General features: G+C 46.9%; 1 protein-coding gene across 1 annotated transcript in view; it reads right to left on the bottom strand.

Moving 5' to 3' along the window:
- Positions 1-521: 521 nt before the first annotated feature.
- The window catches only part of CPLX1 (complexin 1), a 214419-nt gene continuing 191436 nt past the window's right edge, over positions 522-23504 (bottom strand). Inside the window, exon 4 of the mRNA XM_048850042.2 lies at positions 522-5558. Coding sequence (XP_048705999.1) covers positions 5361-5558 — 198 coding nt within the window. The 3' untranslated portion in view covers positions 522-5360. The remainder of the gene's footprint in view (positions 5559-23504) is intronic.

Genomic DNA, 23504 nt, shown 5'->3' with positions numbered 1-23504 from the left:
AAACTTCCATAGGTTTTGATCCTCCACCTTTTATAGCAGGGGGTTGGACTAGATGACCTCCTGAGGTCCCTTCCAACCCTGATATTCTATGATAGGGATGTCTTTTCTGGTTTTCCCAAGGAAAACTAACTAACAATAACATAGACATGTATCAGAGCGGTAGCCATGTTAGTCTGTATCCACAAAACAATGAAACATGCATCTGAAGAAGTGGGTTTTTTACCCACGAAAGCTAATGCCCAAATAAATCTGTTAGTCTTTAAGGTGCCACCGGACGCCTTATTGTTAACATAGACATGGTTATAACTTATGGTTAATTACCCATGGGTGTAACATTATCTTGGTGAAGTTTGGACAAGTGAAAAAAAAATAACATGCCGCTGTTGTTTTCTGGCATATGCAGGCTCATGCTTCTAAATTACTCCACTACAATTTTATTTGCATATGTACGAGTGAATTTTCTTCTCCCAGGTCAGCATGGTAGGGATTTAATATGAAAGCATTACAAAAAAGGCATGAAATCACTTTATTTTTTTTTTATTGGCTGTGATTCCATTTTAAAAGAACATCATATCACTTATCCATGTCATGCAGAAAAAGGTAGCAGGCAAATTACAAATGAAATTTACATTCACAAAGTCTCTACTTTAAATCATCTTCTGGCTGGTTGGAAGGTACTGCATGCATCTTGGAGACACCTGGGGGCATTTCTTTTAGAAAAATGCACCAGCTAGTTAGAGTTTCGCCTTTGTGTGTGTATGTATGTGTGTGTATGTATGAAAACAAGCATTTTTTTTTTTTAGAGGACAGTTACTGAAACATTTTACCGACTCAGCACATGAAAAACATTATCTTGGTAACAGAGTAAAACAGATACAGACACATTTCAGATACATAGGACATTACATTCAGGTCACAACAGTTGATTGCAAACAACAGTTATATTGGTGCGGTAAGCTTGTCAAAAAGATGTGGTCAGCAGCATTGGTATGGTCTTTCTTTGACAAAGGGAAGGGGCTGGGGAAAAACTAGGCTAACATACAATACTAGAAACATAGACAGAGAAACGCCAGAGTGATTTAGCACATGATCTGTTCTCTTTTTTTTAACACAGAGTAGCATTCATAATTAATATTGCAGTCTGATTTCATATGGCTTTCTCTAAAGATAGATGTAAGTCCATGAAGGGCAATGTCAAACTAAATTAGCTGCCCTCCACAAAGTGGAGACCTCTTGATTTTTTTTTTATTAAACAGAAAGGCCCTGGAGTTATGAAGGAGAAAGAATGGCAAAAAAGAAAAAAAAAAGAAAAAAAAATGGCTGCCCACCTTTCTGTGTAAATAAAAACCAATTAAAAACAGAAGACCTCATTTTCCTGAGATTGAACATATTGGTGATGCAAATAAAATGATAGCATGGAAAGACAAAGAGATATTCAGAATCCAAACAATGAACCATGTTTCTCTTTGGTCTTGTTTAAGTGCTTTGACATCTGACTGAGCACTGAGCGTGTGGCATTTTTACAGTGATCTTCACGTTCATGCACAATACAAGTTAGCTGAAGGGGTTGGGGGTGATGATTGTCAAATTCGGGGTTGGGGAAGTGCCCATTTCAATTTCATTCAAAGCTGTTGAGGCACTTTGGAGCTGGAGAAACCCTCTGAGCTGACCAATAACTTAGTCAAGGTCCAAAAAGTAATTTGAGGCAAATCTTGTCAGCACATGCTGCCTTTCTCTCCCATAGGGACTGACCTGTACGTAATTCACAGGCAGAGTATCCTATCCATCAGGTTTCTTTACTGAACGAATGACAATATAAAAACTGTGGGCTCAGACCTGCTCCCCCTGAAGTCCATAGTCAATGGCAAACTCCAGTTGAGTTTAATGGCAGAAGGACTAGACCATACATTGGGAGCTCAGGTGAGAGGGATATTGGCTACAGCTGGGATGAGCTGGGAAACCCGACAATGGTTCTGATGGCACCAATAATAGACCTTGTGAAATTCGCTAGACAAATGACTCTCCCAATTCTGCTTTATGATCCTGATTCCAAGCCAAGTGGAAAGACTACATAGGCCCCATATTTTTGCGCAATTTCAGTCTCCTAGGAGGCCAAATCAAAAAGAGGAATGGAACTTTTAAAAAACAAACCCACTTGTCCCCCCAGGAGCAGCAACACTTACTCCTGATCCGTGAGACCATGCAGCACAGGCTCTTGTATTAGCTACTCCAGGACCCAATCAGTGAATGGCTCAACCGCTGTGACCCATTCGATTAAACCAAAGTCTTGTAAAGTCACCTAGAGCTGGATATAATGATGTATTTTCTCTCCGCAAGGCAGACCCTGAAAAACCCAACATAGAACAACAAGAGAAAAGAAAAGGCAAGACAGCAGGCACTACTTGTGTCTCGGGAATAGAGCTTGCATGGAGAGGAAAGTAAATCAATGCTGATGGCCAAAGGACGACTGGTGTCTAAAGCAGGAGCAGAGTGAGCAATGTCCACTTACTTTGTGGAACCTACAGTAGTTTTTGCAGTCTGGTGGGGGTGAGGATGGCTTTAAGGATGAGGAAGGATTTTTATACTTTAAATGGAAACAAGCGGGAGCTTGCCAGTTCTGGAAAGGGAGAACTGAGCGCTTTCATTAGGAAATGACAAATCACTGACAGCTGCTCTGGTATCAAATCTAGGCACACAGATAAGAAACAATGCAGGCGATTGAAGTCTGAGCAGGGAAATTCGTCTCTCTTTAGTGAAAGCGAGGGCAAACAATGCTGACGCTATCTTAAGAAGTCACAACATTCTGCTTTTGCCCATGGGAGGCTGACCTGCAGCTCTCAGCATCCAGCACACAAATTTCCTGGGGCTGGTTTTCTAAATCCCATTCCTACTCTAGTGAATTCTCTGGACACTGACTTTGAAGGAAAGCAAAAGTCCGCCAACATGCGCTAGGGGTTTGGAGCATGCTCATTACACCGGTCCACAAGTGGCAGGGAGTGTACATCCCATAGGCCGTCTGTTGCAGTTGGTATGTGTGGTTCTATGGGTGATGCTAAAGGGACTGTGTTTATAGCCTTGTTCCACCTCCCCTGCTTAAATCCAGCACAGCTTGCTCCTGTCTGGCTCATGTAAGAATCTAATTAGGAGCCCCATTCAGAAAGATGCTTAAGCATGTGCCTAGCTTTAAGCGGATGAATAGTCTCACTGGAGCCAATGGGATTGCTCAAATGCTATCTGTGGCATGTAAAGACCGAGTTCTCTGCTGGTACTCAGTGGGTGTAGCGCTGATCGCTGCAGGGAAGTGTAGTCTGTCTATACCGGCAGAGAATCTGACCCCAAGATTTTATCGAGCTCAAGAAAAAATAAAATTCAGAATGGGTATTCAGAGCAAAACCCCGCAGGCCAGACTCACAGGGAATAAAGCAGGCACACTGCCACTGAAGTCAACAGCAATGCACCCACCAACCCCAGCCTGAATTGGCACCAGTCCTACAATTTGGCTGTTGATGAACAGGATATTCTACAATGGCAATCCCAGGCGTACTTAACTCAACAGTCGGTTTTATACTAGCAAATAAAAACGTCTCATTCTCAGCACCAGTCGGCAGCAGGCACACAAAGCTGAATTACGTCTCCTACTAAATCTGCATCTACGGTATATTTTCCCCGCTGCCGTCCATGCTAAGTGGCTATTTACTTGCAAATATGTTCGAAATAACGAGTAACCATTTGTTTTCCAAGCCTGGGCTAGCACAGGGCATGTGGCAGTGTAATGCTGCCAGACAAATGATCAGCTTGTTAGAAGTCGCCTGAGACCGTTTCTTTTCTCATGAGATCAAGACATGGTGCTGACCAGAAGCTCCAGACATTTACAGTGACTCTGAGCTGAGAGAGTCCCAGAACCGAAGGTCAGCTCTACAAATAACAGACCAGATGAAATGATGAATAACTGTGTAACAAATAAGAGTGTACACATATACTCACTGCAGTAGCAAGACAGCATCGTCTGGGGACAATGTGTTGTCTGACACCATTAGGTTGGGAGACATTCTAAATCCATCTGAATTTGAGAAGGTTTTAAATGTGACAGTACGAGAGTCCTGGTCCAACCTTCCCATCACTGGGTAAATATGCAAGGGTATTTACTGGGTAAATACCCAACGATGCCACCCAACGTTATAATAATACTTAGCCCCTGGGCAGCACTATACAAGCATTCACCTTTTGACCCTCACAACATCCCTGTGAGGTAGGTAAGTATTATTATCTCCAGGGTATAGATGGGGGGACTGGGACAGAGAGGTTAAGTGACCTGTTCAAGGTCAAAGAGGGAATTAGAGTCAGCATGGAGACTAGAACTCAGGAGCAGTTCCTGCCTCCTGGTCCTGCTCTCTGACCAGAAGCCCACCCCTCTCTGATGCTACCTGGGGGAACAGAGCATAGCCACAGCATTTGCTGGAGCTGGAATGCCATTCCTGGAAACACAGCTGGGAACGGCATGATTGAATATGTCACTGGGGATCTTTGCCGAAAGAGGAAGGTTGGGGAGTCTAAGTATCCACTCCACTCAGTGGTGGGCTTATAAGGCCCCTGGGTTGGGAAGTTCTGTACTACAACACCACCGAACCAGTCTGGTCTAGATCTAATGACAGCACCGTCCACACTACACTCTGGTCATGCTATTCATTGTATGGCTATTCCCAAAGCAACAAGACTCTTGCTTAGATTCTGAGGCGGCTAGTTTCTACCATCAACACCTGGTGAGGAAGGCTCAGCTCTTCCACAGCTCTGAGAATGGTGTTGGAGATAGGAGTTGCACATGGTTCACTTTCCAAATGATCTCTTATTTATGAGGGTTATGGAATAAAATGGAAAAGGTCTGTTTCCATGGGAAATGGAGGCATCCCTTGCTACAAGAGATGTACCAACAATGAACAACCAGGGTGGCTTGATCAACTATCATATTAAAAATTATAATAATAATTAAGGAAAATAAAAGAAGCCACTGCTCACTGTTAGTGAACACTCCTTCCTGCTTTGGGTGGAAACAAACATGAGGCTTTTCCTTTGCTCTGTTTAATGTACAGTTGCCTTATTTAACATACATAGTACTATGGCTTATAATAAAAGTTGTGTAGACTGCAGCTCATTAATCCTTACATCCATTCAGAGGCGTCTACTGGATGTGACTATGTACAAAATAGGAATGGATGGAATCTCAGGGGGCCAACGGAGAGGTCGGGGACGGGGGTTAGAGTGGAGGGAGAGAGTGGGGTTGTGTGATGTGTGGCAAGATTGTAAATTCTCATTTGAGAAATCCATTGCTTTACTGTTCATGACAGTCTAACAGGCTGCAGCCATTACTTCTTGAACATGTCTTGAAGAGGGCCAGGTAGATATTTGATGACTGTGTCTAGAATGCTCTCCTCTTCCTCCTCTTCCTCATCCCCACAGCCGGGGGGTATGGCCTTCTTTGGACGTGTCAGGCTCCCCTCAGCATTGGCTTCCAGCGCAGCCTGGGCCTCGGCTTCTCTTTCTTCCTTCTTCTTTATCCCGTACTGCAGGGGGAAAGAACATACTGTCAGACACCCAGCGAACAGAGCGGCGGCGGACATGAGGGGGTCCATCAAACATTGACATTTGCTCTGACAAGGATCCTGGCTCACTGCAGCGCATTATGTTAAATAATCATGAACCTTTAAAAAGGAATCTGCTTCCAAATGTCAGCTCAGCCCTGCTGTAGAAACCTGAGGTGCTAATGAAAATAAAACTATGCCTCTGACTGCTGCAATATCTGCATAATTGTTAGCAGCCTTCTGTTCCCTACATAGGGAGCAGAGACATCCTGTTAAAAGCAGCCCCTCCTAACCACTGCCCATTACTCTAATGATTATGTCCCTCACCAAGACAATACAAACTTGTGTTTTTTAAACTTTAAAACGTTTGGGTGGCATTATCCATAGTGCTCAGTGTTAGCATAAGGGAGTGTCTACATGGAGACACTCAGGAAAGTTAATCTGAATTCACTTTTAAAGTGGATTAGTTAAACCACATTAAATGCCTGGGTGGATGCCCCTATTCGGTATTTACAGTGGCCTGAATATAGTTTAGCTTAATTTGCTTTGAAAGTGAATTAAGCTAAACCAAATTCAGGAAACTTTAATTTGGAAGAGCATCCATACAGTGGTTTAATGCAGATGAACTAATGCACTTCAAATTTACACCTTGTCAAATTGGATTAACTTTCCTGAAACCAGGTCTACACTGCAAACCTGTATCGCTATAATGATGTTGCTCGGGGTTGCAAAAAATCCACATCCCTGAGCGATCTTGTTATACTGACCTAGCCCACCCCCATGTAGACAGCACTGTGTTGACGGTACCTGAAGACAAGCCCTGAGTGTCCCCAGTATTAGATAAACCCTATTACTGAACCTGCAAAGTCAAGGGGAGCTTTATCCCTGGGAGCAGAGTTAGGCCAACACTATGCACAATTGTGAAGGACTCGACGCACCACAAGACTTTGGTATGTCTACACTACAGAGAATACACCGGCATCACTACAGGGCTGTAGCTATGTCAGCATAACCCCATCGTGTAGACACAGCCTACACTGATTGAAATGATTTTTCTGTTGGTGCAAGAACACCATCTCCCTGAGCGATGGTCGCTAGGTTGACAGAAGCACTCTTCTGTGGACCTACCCCAGGGGTTCGATCAGCAAGCTACAGGGCTCAGGGGTGTGGATTTTTTACACCCCTGACCAAGTAGTTATGCCTACCTCAATGTTTCATTTTCTATCCTGGGACCAGGTAGTAATGGCACTGCGGAGAAAAAAATGATTAGCAGGCAACAGCAATCCATGAAAGCAGAGGGGTGAGTTTAGCACAACTGATGTGGCCCCGTACCTTGCCTCTTCCTTATCCTTTAGATAGGAATGAGACCTTTGAGCTCAAAACATACCTTCTTCTGAGCTGCAGCCTCTGTAGGCACAGCAAGCTTCCGTACTCCTGTGTATGAATCTGACTCATTACTGTTTGAACAGAAACATTCTCAAGCCTGCAAGTGGAGTGGAGATTTGCTACTGTCCCTGAGAATTAAAGTCATGAAGCCGAGACTCTACATGTGTAACAGAATTTTATTCTAGGGTTCTATATTTAAACAACAGCATTCACTAGAGAAACATAAGACCTGCCAGACTGGGTCATAGAATATCAGGGTTGGAAGGGACCTCAGAAGGTCATCTAGTCCAATCCCCTGCTCAAAGCAGGACCAATCCCCAATTTTTGCCCCAGATCCCTAAATGGGCCCCCACAAGGATTGAGCTCACAACCCTGGGTTTAGCAGGCCAATGCTCAAACCACTGAGCTATCCCTCCTCCCCGCCCCTTTTTTTTTTTAAATACAAATATTTATTTATTTATTTTTAAAAAGTATCCTGTCTATGACAGTGGTCAGAACCAGGTGTTTCAGAAGCAGGCATAAGACTGGAAAGGTCTTGGCTGCCAAGATCTGGGTTTGACCCACCTCAAGGAATAATTTCTATACCACCACTCCCAATTCCCCGATGGCCATTACACTTTTCAGGGTAGTTTCAGACGTTCCTGTTACTTCCAGAAGAAGTTGCTTTGAGTTTACGGGAATATTAGAAAAAAGCACTTCAGCTCCAAGTTATGTACAAACCTACAGCATCCAAAATACTCTTAGGGCACTCCTGTAGGCTCATTTTCATTTCAGTTGAGCTGAATGGATGAAGAGGAGCCTAGAGGTAGCTGAGATTTTCTGTGGGACGACCTGTCTGCCTGCTCTGAATGCATCCATATCCCTTCCTTCCATCTTGCCCACATTCTAATTAAAGCCCTGAATGGAATTAAGATTAAATTTGATACAGCAGATTCACAGGGTGACTAACTAGCCTGAACCTCTGTAAAGGCCAGCAAAACACTTTGCAAGAATAAGTGTTTTTGAAAAGAAAATTACATGGGAGTTCAAAGAGCTCAAAGGGTTAGAGTGGCACAAAGTGCTGTGTATTTTCCTGGTACCATCAGTACAGTGCGGTGGAATAGGCACGCTGCAGATGCACTTTTCATGATTTCCTCTTTTTATTTCTCCCATTACATAGATCTGGTGTAATTTGTTGTAATGCCAACAATTCAGCTCCATTCTCTCGCAAACTCTACCAGACCAAAGTGTGGCAGGTCTCATCAAGAAACTCCTCAACATTTTCTATTGAAAAAAAGTTTTCCTGCCTTCCCTCCCCCTCACCATTAGATCTGAGAGTGACAGATTCCCACAATTAATACAGGAGATTAAAGGAACGCTTTCCTTAAAGTCCAATTAATTGCAAATGCCAGCCCCCTTTTATCTGTGTGGGGGGGATATTCGCCTCATTATTTTACCTCCTTTTGATGCTAGGCAGCACGCGAATATCTTCCATTCAACTGCAATGACATTTCATGGAAAGGTTGGTTAAGACCAATTATTCTTTAGTTAGGTGAGGGGCCAGTGGCCCCTTCGTGTGCCAGCAGATGGGGCGCAGAAGGAAAGGCCGTTGGCGGGGCACTACAGAGGAAACAACTCCGTGGGCTGCTCTGCGATGTTCAGTTAGCTGACAAATGTGAGATCATCTCCATCAAATACGCACGTCCCCAGACGCGCCTTTCGACGGGAGTCCCTCTCATCCCTTGGTCACACCAGCTCTCTGAGTGGGCGAACTGGTTCCGCCCCCGTGTTAGTCCTGACTTCTCGAGGCTGCAGTGGTCGGCGGAGACTTTGTGGCTCTGTGGCAAGGAAAGGCGAATGCAGAGGTTCCAAGGGTGCCCTTTGATAACGCTCAGAGGCGTTTGCCTTTCCGAGCGCCGGTAGCCTGAAAAAGCCGGTGCCTTTGTACGAGCCACAGCAGCTGCCCGGTGTCAATCCCGCGCTACGCAGGGGGCGGCACCCCGGGGTGCAGAGGGCCAAAAGGAAGAGTCTTCCCCGCGCACCTTGCACGTCCAGTCTGTAGAGTGGGGTGGGGACTGCAGAGCCGGGAGTCCTGGATGGCACTGCTCACACCTGTTTGTCTGTTCCTCCCCAGAAGCGGCCATGCGATTATCCACAGAGCGTCCACAGGCTCCGTCGCCAGGCGCGCCTGCTCTGATTGGACTGGACAATGCGGCGTGTGTGGACAGCACCAGGCGTGCCAGCTGGACCGGGCAAGCGCATACCCCGGCTGCAGGAATGGAAGCCTGATGCGCCCAGCACACACTGCAGTCTGGACTCAGCAAAGAATTTAAGCATGTGCGTTAAGTATAGGCACATGGGTAAGTCCCGCTGGCTTCAATGGGAGTGAAGCACATTTAAATACTTTGCTAAAACGGACCGTGGGCAACGAATCAGGATTAGGGCTACTGAGAAGGACAAGAAGAGACTGCATGCCTCTCGCCAGGGCTGAATGGTCAGCCCGAGAATTCCTTCCGCACGCTTAACCCTGCCCTACCCAGCCCACAGGGGCGCTGGCTGCCCCCCTTAATACCCCCCCAGCTCTTTCCACCAGCAGATCTCAAAGCCCCTTCCAAAGGGAGGTCGGTATTATTATCCCCCTGTTACAGATGTCTCATCTCTCCTTACACAGCCCCGTCTGTTATTCCCCGTTCACCTTCGTTCCCACAAAACCGAACAAGAACAACAAAAAATTACTTTTTTTTAAAATACAAGCAGAAAACACGAAAAAGCACGTTCCGAAAAGATTGTCGATGGCCTTTTCCGTTCAACTGTATGTATGCGGAGCTTTAGATTGGCAGCAGAAGCTAAACCAGTGTGGGCGCTCCTCCTGCGAAGAGCTTCCCGCCGCAATTACGAATTCTGGCGACCGCATGGGCACTGTTCAAATTGAAACAAATTCACACTCCCAGCTGGGCTGCGGCGCAGATCTGGGGTTCCCTGTGCACCGAAACACGCACGGGGGGAGCGATACTGACGAGAGCTAAAAATCTGGTTTTGTATTGAGTGAAACTGACTTAGCTTCCCTAGGTGAGTAACTGCTGCCGCAGGTAGCCAAAGCCAGGTCAGTTTCGCTTCCGCTGCAACATGATTTAAATGCTCATCAGGCACCTTTCCATTTAAAGGATATTCTGTGATTGTCCCGGAACAAGCAACCAATTACATAGATCCGGAAAGCTTTGCTTGACATGCCACTTGCTTGGTGCTTATATAAGCTTGTCTCAGAATCAGCTGCTGTCATCCTCTGCAGTTCACTTCACAGGCAACGAAATTAAAATAAACGGTGTGGGCCTGACTGGGGAAACCTGCTACTATGCTCGCAGTCAGTGAGTTAATATATTAATTTGGTGGTCTCTGGAAATATCCGTGCCGACTCCCGTCACCATTAAAGAATAATTACCAATTTTGCTCTGTAATCATTTCAAACTATTTCAACTTTTTTTTGGCAGCTAATTATTTTGCTCTCACCTAAACTATGATTTGGGGTCCTTGCAAAACAGAAGTTAACACACTGAAACTATTTCTCTCAAGTTACTCCACAGCACGCCAGGGTGTGAATCTACAGCCCCCCGGCTTGCCGCGGTGACGTCCCACGTGAGCCCAGCGAGCGAGTGTGGCTTGGGTGCGACAGGACTTTCACTGCATCGTAGCTGTAGATTCGCCCCCTGGCTTGCTACAGGGAATCACAGGCCATCAGGGGTGGAAGGGGCCCCAGAAGGTCATCCACTCCAACCCCCTGCTCAAAGCAGACACACAGTAACTTGCCAGGTAGCCACGTCAGGTGTTTATGTTCAGAGCAGCTGTTGGAAGAAATTCTCAAGTTGCCGCAAAGTTAAAAATCCATCTAAGAGGGACCAGCAGCCAAAAATACAAATGTCCGTTCCCTGGGTGAGATCTCCAGCTGGTGTTAATTGGCAAGGAAATTGACGTTGCTCCATTGAGGTCAATGGCACAGATTCCCAGCTGGTGTAAATCAGTGTCACTCAATTTATAATACCCGCTTAAGGATCTGGCCCGTTATCGCTTAGCCCAAATATGAAAGATTTCCTTAGCTGAACAGTAGAGACCATTGGTGTTAACTGTCGGTATGTCCTGGCACACAAACTGCCTGCCATCTAGCCAGGACTACTCTCATGAGGGGGCTCTGTGCCCTCCCTGCCCCCAGGCTGCCCCTGAATTCTCTCAGGGGAATGCCTAGTGGGTTCAAACGTGCCGGGATTTTGGATGGTGCCAATATATGCCGTTGCATTTGGACTTACGAATAGTTTCTTTTATAATAACAAAAACCTTAATTCTGAAAAAAAAAAAACCCCACAACTGTTTGTTTGGGTTTTTTTGCTACTTTGTTCGTATTAATTAATTTAATTCCATAATGAAACTCAGACAAGTCAGAGGTGGGAGAGAAATAATATGGAACATCACTGGGGATCCATTTTACTGTGGGAGAGCTAAGAACCCAGCACCGCAACGGATCCATTTAATTTCTGGCTCTGAGGGCTTATGAGGTCAGCACATGAAAAGGATTCACACGTGGTCATCCCAAATGACTCTGGAGGGGCTGCCAAACTAAACAGAGCCTGGCAATCTCGGTAGTGTGGTGGGTTGAATGGAGAAAGGAAGGTAGAGAAAGGATTTTTAGATAACATAAGGGGTACATATTTAGCACCGCACACGGGGAATTATGCAGCTTTCACCGGCTCCCCGGGCACAGCACAAAAACTTTTCCCTGAGTTTGAATTTTAGTATCACACAGTCCTGTAGATTTCGGTGCTGAGTCGTTCCCGTGTTGATTAAGAGTTTATTAATGATAGAAAAAAGCCAGGCAGAACCTGGTCTGCCTGGAAAATGTGCTCCAAGGCCAAATGGTCGGGTTGAGCATGCACAACTCAAGAGCAAAGCAGTCAGGGTACAACAGAGACAGGAAATAAAATACCAGGAAAGATGGCAAAAAGGAAAGGGGGTCGTTTGGTGATGGGGGGAGTTTTGGATCTCACCCCCTCCCGTCTCTTCTATCTGCTTAGTGCCTGAGGTGAGCTCAGGGACCAGAACTTACCACTAGGGGGCTGCACCCTGCAGAGCTTCCAGCGGCTGAGCTCATTGCATATAGACCAATGTCTCCTTGCATCCCTCCACTCCTATCCCCTTCTATTTCTGGGACTCCCTGCAACTCCCCTCCCCCTGCCCTCCTGGTGGGTGCTCTGTGTGCTGCCTACTTCCCCTCCAACACATGCCAGGAGGTCTGTGTGTCCCCCCAAGGTTCCCCTCCCACCCCTCCAGGCCAGGGGCTCTGTGTCGTCCCCCTCCCCGGGGTCTCCTCCCGCCTTCCATGCCAGGGGCTCTGTGTGTCCCCCACACCCAGGTTCCCCTCCCATGCCAGGGGCTCTGTGTGTCCCTGTTTGCCCCCAACATTCTTATGCTGGAAGGTTTTAATGGCTGCCATCCAGCCTGGAGGCGGATTAAGATTCACTGGGGCCCTGGGCACAAAGAGACCCCGGAGACCCAGGGGTGCCAGAATCGTGGGAGCCAGGGGGGGCCATGCCCACCCACTTTTTAACATGGGTGTAGTAACCTTGGGCAGGTGCAGAGTGGCAAGGGCTAGGCTTAGCAACAGGGGAGCTGATAACATGATCAGCTCCCCACCGCAAAGCCCAGCCCCTGTGAGCAGCACCAGCCTCTTCGTGATGGGGGGCTAAGGTGGACCTTACGCCCCACTCACCATGGGGCCCTGCCCCCTGCTCCTCCCCTTGCCCCAAAGCCCCACCCCCTGCCCTGCCCAGGGAGCCCGGGCCGCTGTGGGGAGACCTGGACCCTCCACCTGCCCTGGGCGGTGTGCCCTGAGGGGCGGGGACATGGAATGGGGGCTGCTGTCGCCCACCCCCCACAATGCCCCTGCCCATGGCCAATTTTTATGTCTATTACAGTGGTATGTAGCGACCGCAGCTGCCTTTCTGCTCGGTGCTTTCCCTGGCATACCCGGGGAAAAGCCTCAGGACTTGCAATCTAAACAGACAAGCCAGACAGAGGCCTAACACAAACTGGCTCAGCTTTGCCCAGCAGGTCAGTAACAGAGCTAGGAACCTGACTTAGGTCTCTGGACTCACAATCCAGGGCCCTAGCTAGTAGACCATGCTCTGTCTCTGTGTGGTGTACCATGCTCTTTGGGGCAGGGGCGTGGTTTCATAGAGCTCTGCAAAATGCATAGCTCCCTGTGAAGGGCTAGGTAACTAGCAATGAGAACTATTCATCAGAAATCGGGGTGCGGATTTCCCTGTCTACACTGAATACATTAGAGCTCGGAGCCCCTTCCTGATCCCACTCAGTCAATGGCATGATTTATGCAGTGTGCTGGTATTCAGTGTGAGATAAAAGGGGTGGAATCTGGCTCACCGGTTCCCCCCCAAAAGGAGTCTAACAGTGAAGCTATAAGGAGCTGCCAGCCAGTCTGTTCATTACAGCACAATAAGATTTAGAAGCAGGATATATGCACTGCCAGGCATTGAAAGAAAAATCAAGGAGGGGTATTCTGGGCATTCCCCCTCCCCCCCCCATGTGGCTGTGTTTTGCTTTGCCAGCATTTTAGAGCAGGTCCATGGCAGACACCCGTGTTTATTTCTCTAGTTGACTTTGCTAAGGCTTGCATTTTTCAGTGTGTTATGCCCTGAATATATGCACTTGCATATTTCTAAGCTTCTCTTAATTCACAGCTAGTTTGCAGCTGTGTCTTAGCGGCGCCCTGTTCTTCCGCATATTTTGACATTAAGGCGAAACGGTTCTTTCGCTCAGTATCAATTTTTTGCTCCTGTTCTAAAAACCCCTTGTAATTTTACATCCTAATTATCCCAAGGATTACAGAACGCTTTCATGGGATGATCCCACTGCCACAAGCAGGCAGTGATCTAGAGCTGTGCCAGGCAGCTTGGGAGAAATGAGAACAGGCCCGTTGCTAATTAGCTCCTGGGAGGAGTTGGATGGACTGTTAGCCAGTAGCTCAGCTCTTAGGTTTCAATCCTACCCCACTGAAGTCAATGGGAGTTGTTCCACTGTCTTGTATGGAAGCACAATCATGTCCTTAACTCACCAATCAAGGTACCAAATGCCTGTTTGTTCTGATTTAGGGAAATTATTATTATTGTTTCACTATGAAGGCTTTAAAAAGCAGGCTCAGATCCACGTCATTGATAAATGCCATGGATTTCCATGCCACTACTTGCATCAGTATAGGGCCCAGTTCTGCAAGGTACTTAAGCGCATGTTTAATGTTAAGTACTTGAGGTTGAAGTCAATGGGACTGTGCATGTTCTTTATATTAGGCATATATGTAAATGCTTGCTCAATTCATAGATTCATAGACTTTAAGGCCAGCAGGGACCATTCAATCATCCAGTCTGACATCTCCTATAACAAAGCCCAGAGAATTTTATCAAGTTCCTCCTGTACTGAGCTCAATTACTTGCATGTGACTGAAGCCGAGAGGCAGCCGGCTTGGAACAGAAGACTTCAGGAGATGGAGAATCCATCACTTCCTCGCCAGTTTGGTCCACTGTCAATAAGTTGGTGCCTTGTGAAGGCGTAAACAGGCACCAAAGGGCTTTGGATCAGGCCCAGAGTGACTGACTGAATCATTCAAAGGGGATCTGAGAACAAAGCCCTGGTATAAACCCAAGTACTGCTTGTGGATTATTATCCCAATGAACTGGCTTTCCAGCTCACAGGGCTCTGTTACCAGCACTGCAAGGAGCACCACTGGAAGTGTCTTTAAGGGTCTGCTAGTACAGTTCCACCCAACCCCATGGTCACCTACTGAGGCAGCTATCATGAGCTATTTCTAGGTGCTAGCTCATGTCTGTCTTCCTTCCAGGCAATTACTCCTCCCAGCTGCTGGGTAGATATACCTCAGAGAGAGACCCAGGTTCAACCAGTCAGAGGGGGTACTTGAACCTGGGTCTTATGTACCCCAGGGTCGATCCTTAACCAGTGGGCTATTGGGTATCCTAGTCTTGCAAACTCTTTCACCAGAAATTCCATCCTGGATTTGCCACCCCTGCCTGACACAAGGCTCATCAAAACCGATATGTTCCCACAGTTTCAAGTTTGATGAACTGGCTTTCTCAGACCAAAAAAAAAAAAAAAATCGACAAAGTCCAGGCCAGCTTGAGTTTTCAGCTTGGGAACAAGTATTGCTCTTTGTGAAAGGTGAAAATGACTCTTCCACAGATCCTATTCTTCAGTCGGAGGATCAGTGCGGGTGCTGGTGGATTCAACAGGCACCAGAAATGAGAAAGGAAGTTGAACAATGTTCAGAAAATGAAGGCTTTTGAAAACGAACGTGTAAAATTAACTTATTGAATTGCTCTTCAGTGTCTTTTGTGACAAAGTTCCTGCTCTACTATTGGCGGATTTGCTCGCCTTGGAGCTTCGCAGCAGCCCTCAGCTTGGCCGTTTTTCTGAACCCACAGTCCAGGTCGACTCCTCCTGTGTCTGACCAGGAGTTGGGAGGATTTGGGGGGAACCCGGGCCCGCCCTCTACTCCGGGTTCCAGCCCAGGGCCCTGTGGAATGCAGCTGTCTAGAGTGCCTCCTGGAACAGCTGTGTGACAGCTACAACTCCCTGGGCTACTTCCCCATGGCCTCCTCCCAACACCTGCTTTATCCTCACCATAGGAACTTCCTCCTGGTGTCTGATAATGCTTGTACTCCTCAGTCCTCCAACAGTCCGCATTCTCACTCTCAGCTCCTAGTGCCTCTTGTTCCCAGCTCCTCACATGCACACCACAAACTGAAGTGAGCTCCTTTTTAAACCCCAGGTGCCCTGATTAGCCTTCCTTAATTGATTCTAGCAGCTTCTTGATTGGCTGCAGGTGTTCTAATCAGCCTGTCTTAATTGTCTCCAGAAGGTTCCTGATTGTTCTGGAACCTTCCCTCTTACCTTACCCAGGGAAAAGGGACCTACTTAGCCTGGGGCTAATGTATCTGCCTTCTATTACTCTCCTATAGCCATCTAGCCTGACCCTGTCACACTTTGAATAGTCGGTGTGCCCTGCCTGTTGAGATGGCAGTGGGATCAGCTCTGCCTTCAAGTTCTCCAGGCTGTGCGGTGGGACCAGATTTGACCCATGGCAACACTATGTTGGGAGTAGGACCAAGCTGCCGGTTCTGAGACAGTAAGCTCTCTGAGGCATGAACTGTGTTTTTATTAGATATATGTACAGCCCCTCGCACAATGAGATCCCAGTACCTGCCTGGGCCTCTGCTTGGTCCTGCAACACAAATAACAAAGATTGCTACTTAGAGCAGGACCAAGGCACAACTATGTCATTGGGGATAACGAAGTCTGGCCACTCTCCACAGCACTTCTGCAGAGTATAGAATATGGTGTCTGGTGCATTAACAATTACAAAACTAATGGGGGGGAAATCACTGCAGGCCCATTCAGCGGTAGGAGCTAATTATTTCTGAAGAGCTGGGACTGTGACACGTCTTTGCTGTTGGAGCTTCAAAACAAAACAGACAGCAAGAGAGATGGCTAGAGGGAGAGAACGAAAGAGATAACGGATGAGCCAAATGACTCCTTAAAAGGAATGGACAGAAGATGAAGGGAAGGGAGAAGACGTAATGATAACACACAGGAGGCAACTGCGTTGGAAGTTAGAATCCCATTTCCTACTGGTTTTCATACACCCTCAATTCTGCCTCCTGATCACTGACACTTAGAGTATCCAGGTTTCACCCCTGGACCAGTGGTGTTGCATATTGTTGCACAGAACATTTATTCCTGGGTGGGAAAGGGGTGGCGGGGGGGCTGATTTGCTTCACCAAGCAGTGCAACAATTAGCATCCAGTTCTTTATATATGCAAATGGTGCAAAGTCTTGGTGCTAACAACAGAGGCCTGGGTGTGGGGCAGGCGCGCACACACACACACACACACACACACCAGGCTCAAGGCATCAACCCCCAAAACACTTGCGTCCTGCCTCCTCCCAGTACAGCAAGAACAAATCAGAGCTGTTCAATCTATTATAAGCACCCAGGATGCTCCATTAGGCACAGTCATCTGCTTTGCCAGACCCTGCTTGCCAGGTGTGAAAAGCTCTATTTTCCTTTTCACAGTCTCATCCATTATTTTCTCAATTACTGCAGTAGCTCTGGAGTGCTCATAACCCAGCAGCACATGTCTGGGCACGTTATGAGACAGGCCCCATGTGGATGTTCCTGGCTCAGCGCTGGGAGGAGCCGATAGCTTGTCTGTCCCAAGTGACGCATGATGTTGATGCCATCAGCCAGCAAACGAGAACACCTATCTGCCCCCTCAGAGGAGTTCATCTGCAGCTTGGGAGGCTCAGGGATTGCTCCTGCTCTGTGTTGCTGAATTAGTGCTGGTTGGACATGCAATTCTGAGGATTGCCGCATTGATCACAAGAACCTTCACAAACCCATGAATCAAAGTCAAGTGACGTTCAGAAGCTAAATCCCAAGTGGCTAATTCTTCTGGAGGTCGGCGATTGACAGCTGAATTATTTCAACGCTCCCTGTATGGCCTCTTCAGAATTTCTAGGGAACCGCTAATAATGAATTACAAAACTTTTGAAACGTGTTCTGTCTCTGGTGTGTTACATTTGTTTTCAAGTAGGTGCAGTTGATCTTCACATTACAAGTTTATGCTGTACTGTACATTTGATAAAAGTGCTCAAAGTACTTTGAATGTAGTATCCACTAAGCAAAAGTGACAGAGCATAGTACATATGACCACAGTAGGAGAGTGAAATCAAAAGGCATTGTAGCAAGTCTTCAGATATATTAAGGCTGTTATAAAGCGGGCTGTGATCAATTGTTCTCCATGTTCAGTGAAGGTAGGACAAGAAATTATGGGCTTAATCTGCAGCAAGGGACACACAGAAAGATTTTCCTAATATCTAACCTACCTATACAGGTAGTTAAGCTCTGGAACAGGCTTCCAAGGGAGGTTGTGGAATCTCCATCACTGGAAGTTCTTATGAACAGGTTGGACAAACCCCTGTCAGGGATGGTCTAAGTTCCCTTGGTTCTGCCTCAGCACAAGGGGCTAGACTAGATGACTTCTCGAGGTCCCTTCCAGCCCAACATTTCTATGATTCTATGAAGTGATATTATTGCCCAGAAGACATTAAGTCCTTCTCTAGCCCAAATTCACTTTTCCAGTTGAGATCCACTACCACAGAGGCTGCTCCATCATCATTGCCACCTTCATTATAGACTCTAAGCACCTCACATAAGCAACATCCCTGCAAGGTAGGGTAATATTATTCCCATTTTACAGAGGAGGAACTGAGACCCATGAGATAAAGTGACCTGCCTGATATCACACAGGAAACCAGTGGCAGAGCTAGGACCTGTCCAGTGCCTCACCCACAAGACCATCCTTCCTTCTCTGTGGATACCTTCACAGTCACTGAAGGCTCTTCTCAAACAGAAGCACACGTCCTCCTCACCAAAATGATGCTCTTTGTCAACTGGATTCTTGGGAACGATGCCAGAGACCCACTGACTTTGTTGCTGTGTCCTTCCCCAAGCCCACTGCTCTCTTATGATCTAACAGGGTGCGGAGCTTCCTCTTCCCTGGTTCTCTAAAGCAGAAGAAATATAATGAGGTTGTGCTGACTCCCTCTGGTTGAGCTTCAAAATAGAGCTGTTAGCCAGAGACATAGGAAGGGGGCCAGCCAAGCATGAAGATGACCTTATGGATTCATATCTTTCATCATAAAGCAGCAGTTGGGGAGAGTTGAGCATCTCTCAGCAGCCAGCCAAGGAAGGGAGCTTTCAGAAGGAGCAGCTGTCTCTGTAAGGCAGACGTCTCTCTTTCTGTGATTCCCAGGTGAGGTGTCGCAGCACTTTCCCCTCTCCTGTGCAGTCCATATGTGGAAGTTACACTGGCCTCAATGCTGATGTTCCCCGTGGGCCTTGCATCCTCTGTGCACATGGTGGAGCAGCACTGTGAGATGCAACAGGAGGGCCCTAGTGAGTGCGATCACATCTTGCTCCAGTGATGGTCTCAGTGACTCTAGAATCTATTGCTGACTAGTAGCTAGCAGAACATTCATCCAGCTCATGTGGCAGAGGCCAGGGTTTTTCTTGTTGAAGATGCTGGGTCTGATCTCCAGGGACCATTACACCATGAGCTCTCTGAACTCCTGGGGGCAAAGCTGGAGGGAACACGGCCCCCAGGATGACCTTCCCCTTGGATAATGGAACCAGTTATCATGCTTGCATCTGTGCTTTTCCAAGTTTAGTGTAATCTGGACGGCAACGAATTTTTTCAGGCAGATGGGGACACAGAATGTTCCTAGATGCACATTCCACTGGAATTCCAATGGAGCATGGGGTCAATATGTGCTCAGCACCCATGATGCAATTGCCAGGAAGCCCAAAGTGTTGCTTTGCAGCACGTTTCATAAAGGAAGTCTGTCTTGAATAGCTTCCTTGAATGGAAGGGGTTATTGGACATGCATTTTGACAGTGTGTTAGGCTCATCCAAAGGTTCCATTTATTTATTTATTTTTCAATTGCCTCTTCCAATTTTTCCGAGTCAGTTTTGCAGTCCGGGCAGCAAGGCACAATCCTGCTTTGCTAAAAGCTCCGGGGAGGTGAGCTAGGTGATTATCTAGTACTTGTTGTGAGACGAGTTCGGTTTTCTAGGCAGTGCTCTTGGGATTTTGCTGAATACAATCAAACTGTACCATTCCCCCTTGTGTGGATCCTCTCATTATAACATTCCGCCTGATAATACATCTGAAGAGACCATGAGGCTGAGTCAAGACTCACTAAAATCAAAAGCGATTAATCAATTATTTTCAACCCTTTGAATTGAACCTCACTCTGAAATGCAAAAAACACTTTTAAATCCCATTAGAAAAGCCAGGAAGAGTAAAAACCCTTTCATGGGAATGCTTAGAAGAAGAAAAAAGCTTCCAGCAGCAAAGAGAATTCAATAAGATCATACTGCATGTTTATTTACTTGTCACAGCCTTTAAACAACAACAATCCTCAGCTCTTTCCATCGGTAGAGCTCAAAGCACTCTACAAAGGAGGTCAGGATCATTCCCCGTTTTACAGAGAGGGAAACTGAGGCACAGGGAGATGAAATTACCTGCCCAAGGTCAACCAGAAGACCAGAAACAGGATGAGCATGCATGTCACCTGACTCCCAGTTCAGTACCTGACCCACCAGGATGGGTCAGTCTTCAGAAGAGAGACTGGGGCTCAGGGCACCCGGGTCCTATCCGGATTCATTGTATGAGCTTGGACCAGTCACTTCACCGCTGTGTGCACTGACAGCAGAGGTGATTTACAGCGGGAAAGGGGGCTGAATTCATTTAACGTTTGTAAAGCACTTGGAAATCGTTGAATGAAGGTCTCTGTGCAAGAGCAGTTGTGGCTGCATCTTGAACAACTTTAGCTAGCAAAATGAAAGATAACTACAGTCTGAAAGGGACCCTGTCATGCCTTGTAGGACCAGAAGGTATTTTAAAAACTTTTTGTATGGCAAAATTTGGTCTGCAGAGCCTTTGTGGGTGAAAAGAAAAGGAGTACTTGTGGCACCTTAAAGACTAACAAAATGCATCTGATGAAGTGAGCTGTAGCTCACGAAAGCTTATGCTCAAATAAATGTGTTAGTCTCTAAGGTGCCACAAGTACTCCTTTTCTTTTTGCGAATACAGACTAACATGGCTGCTACTTTGAAACCTGTCTTTGTGGGGTGAGTTACTGAATAATAAAAACCCACAAATGCACCAACCTGCACCAAACTGGGAGGCAGTATAGTCTAAGGGATAGAGCATTGTACTGGGAGACCTTGGTTCTATTCCCAGCTCAGCCACTGGCCTGTTGGGTGACCTAAGGCAAGTCATGGCGCCGCCCTGTGCCTCAGTTTCCCCATCTGTATAATGGACATGCTGGTACTCATCTCCTTTGTAGTGCACTTTGAGCTCTACTGGTGAAAAGTGCTATAAAAGAGCTAGATATCATCATATTTATAAAATGCTAACAATACCTAGCCCTTACGTATGCTAGAGAGAGTGTGATTTCAAGGGCATTGCTTGTACTTGAAATGATCAAGGCATTATTTTCAAAATTATTAAAACCCCCTGTAGGTCTTAAACTAATCTCTAACTATTAGGGGTTAGGCAGAGATTGACCCCTCGTGGGATGGGGCAGATTACCCCACATCTACCTACTGGGGGTTTCTGTCACCTTCTCTGGAAGCAGTTGGAACTGGCCACTGTTGGAGATAGGGTTGTTATTATTATTATGTGCAGTACGACCGGATCTAGAGTTCAGGTCATTACATGGCCCACACCCAGTTCAGGGCCCCAATGTGCTAGGAGCTGTACAGACGCAGTGAGAGACAGTCCCTGCCTCGAAGAGTTAACATTCTAAATACTGAACCAGGTGGACCATGGAGAGGGTAATCTGCTGGCTATATTGCATGGACACACTCAGCGGAAGAGGGCCTGTGGAGCCACCGCCCTCTGGAATACAACATCAGGGCGGAGGGGGCTGTTTCAAGGAAGGTTTGGCTGCTATGTCTGCCTGTACTCCCCTGCTCCAAGGTGCGACTGCTGTGGCTTATAGGCCTGTCTATCCCTGTAGGCCTCCACAGCAGGTCAGCTAGCGAGAGCTAGTAGTAAAAGTAACTGTAACTGTTTAGGGGCAGGACCCTGACTCTGCAATGCACAGACGCTCTCTGTTCTCAGGGCGGGTGGTCTGGAGCTTCTTTTGTTTGTCTGGGGCGGGTGTCTTTTTCCTTTATATAAATAACGCCTTGGGATTTTGTTAAAGCCAGTCCCTGACATAATCACACTCATCCCTAACTCTTATCTGGTGTGTTTCCTCAGGAGATCACAAAGGAGGGCAGTACCACTCTCCCCCTTTTACAGATGGGGAAACTAAGGTGCCCAAAGTCCCTGGCAGAGCCAGGAATAGAACTCACGTCTCCTGAGTCCCATGCTCAAGCCACACAGCTGTGCTACGGTGCAGAGTATGAGCTACACTGGACTAGGTGCTGCTGCTCTTCAAGCAGTGATCGCGTACACCCCTGCCTGCATTACCCCAACGAGCTAGGTCATCATATAGCTGCCATCACCATAGCAGGAACCCTCTATTTCCCCTCCCCGACCAGCTAATATACCACCATGGGCAGGATTTATCCGTGAGCCTAAACTATCCACGCAAGCCTGCAGTTCAGAAGACCAGTGTGTATCTTAAGCATTCCTCAATTACATGCTTTCCGTCGATGCGAGTCGCTAGTATTGTGTCTATTTGGCTAGATGTTCTTCAGCTATAAAATAAAATGTGCCTCTAACTCAACTATGCACACAAAATAATTTGTCTTTTAATAGCCCAAATTGATGCTGTCGATAAGTGCGGGGAGTCTTTTGTTGCCGGCTTTTGCTGTGCTACAGAAGAAACCCTTTCAGGTCTCAGTGTTTATTGCCACAAAAGAGTCCTTTGTCAATGTGAACACTGCCTCTAAAACCAATTATAGCTGCAAGAGCTGCATGAATAGGCCTGTGCCGCATACAAAGTGCAGGCTAGGAAACTAGAACACAGGCGGGATGGACAGGACAGCTGACTCATTGGCACAGGAGAATATGTAAAATTTGATTGTCAGAGGCAAACCGCCTTGAGTCAGAGCTCGGAGCAGTGCCTGGTGACAATGCTCTGGAGAACAAGACACTGGAACATGAGCACTTCGGCCCAGTGGTGAGTTCCGTGCAGAGGCACAGAAAAGACAGGAAAGTGTATAGTGAAAAGCAGCCCGTGAAGAGGGCACTTCTGTTCCAATAAGGGATGGGCAAGCTAGTCTGAATAAGACAAGAACTGATCTGAACCTCCATTCATCCCTTGAATTGAACTTCTGCAAAGTGTTCTAAGCAGTTTCTACTTGCTACCTTGCGTCTTAGGATGCAGCCTACTCAACCCTCCAGCACTGAGTCTGAAAATTTGTCCTTTAAAATGTCCTTATACAGGTAGGACAGGACGGGGGCAACCAAAGAGCTTATTGTCCAATCCTGTTCCGATCTAGGGAGGAGGGGGCAGCCCCAAAGAGAAGATGAGGCAGTGGGTATCTGAAATCCCCGAACACTCATGCTATGGTGGGACCTGCAACATGCCCATGTCTCTGGAACTACCACTTCCCTGCAGGTCCTGAGCAGTTCTGCTATCTGGCTCCCCATGGCTGCTAGGCTCTGACCAGTTGCTGCTTTCACCCCGAAGCACATCCTCCCAGGGCATCCCAATGGAATGTGAGTTATGATGGAGCTGGGACAGAGGAGCTCAAGCAGTGGGTTTTGGGAGCACCTTGTGCAGTGAAGAAAGGTATTTTTACTGTCAGCTTTTTCCAGTCTGTAAAATGTACTTTGATAACAGAGCTGGTCACACCAGTTCCAATTCTGACATTTTCTCTGAGGAAAGAGAGGGATGTATTTACTTCAAAAGTTTTTGAGAACATTTTCCCCATTTTTTTGACCAGTTTGTTTAAAACTTACCAT

This window comes from Caretta caretta, chromosome 5 (assembly GCF_965140235.1).
Source record: "Caretta caretta isolate rCarCar2 chromosome 5, rCarCar1.hap1, whole genome shotgun sequence".
NCBI lineage: Eukaryota > Metazoa > Chordata > Testudines > Cheloniidae > Caretta > Caretta caretta.
Note: the sequence above shows the minus strand (reverse complement) of the source record. Positions and strands in the feature narration are given on the sequence as shown.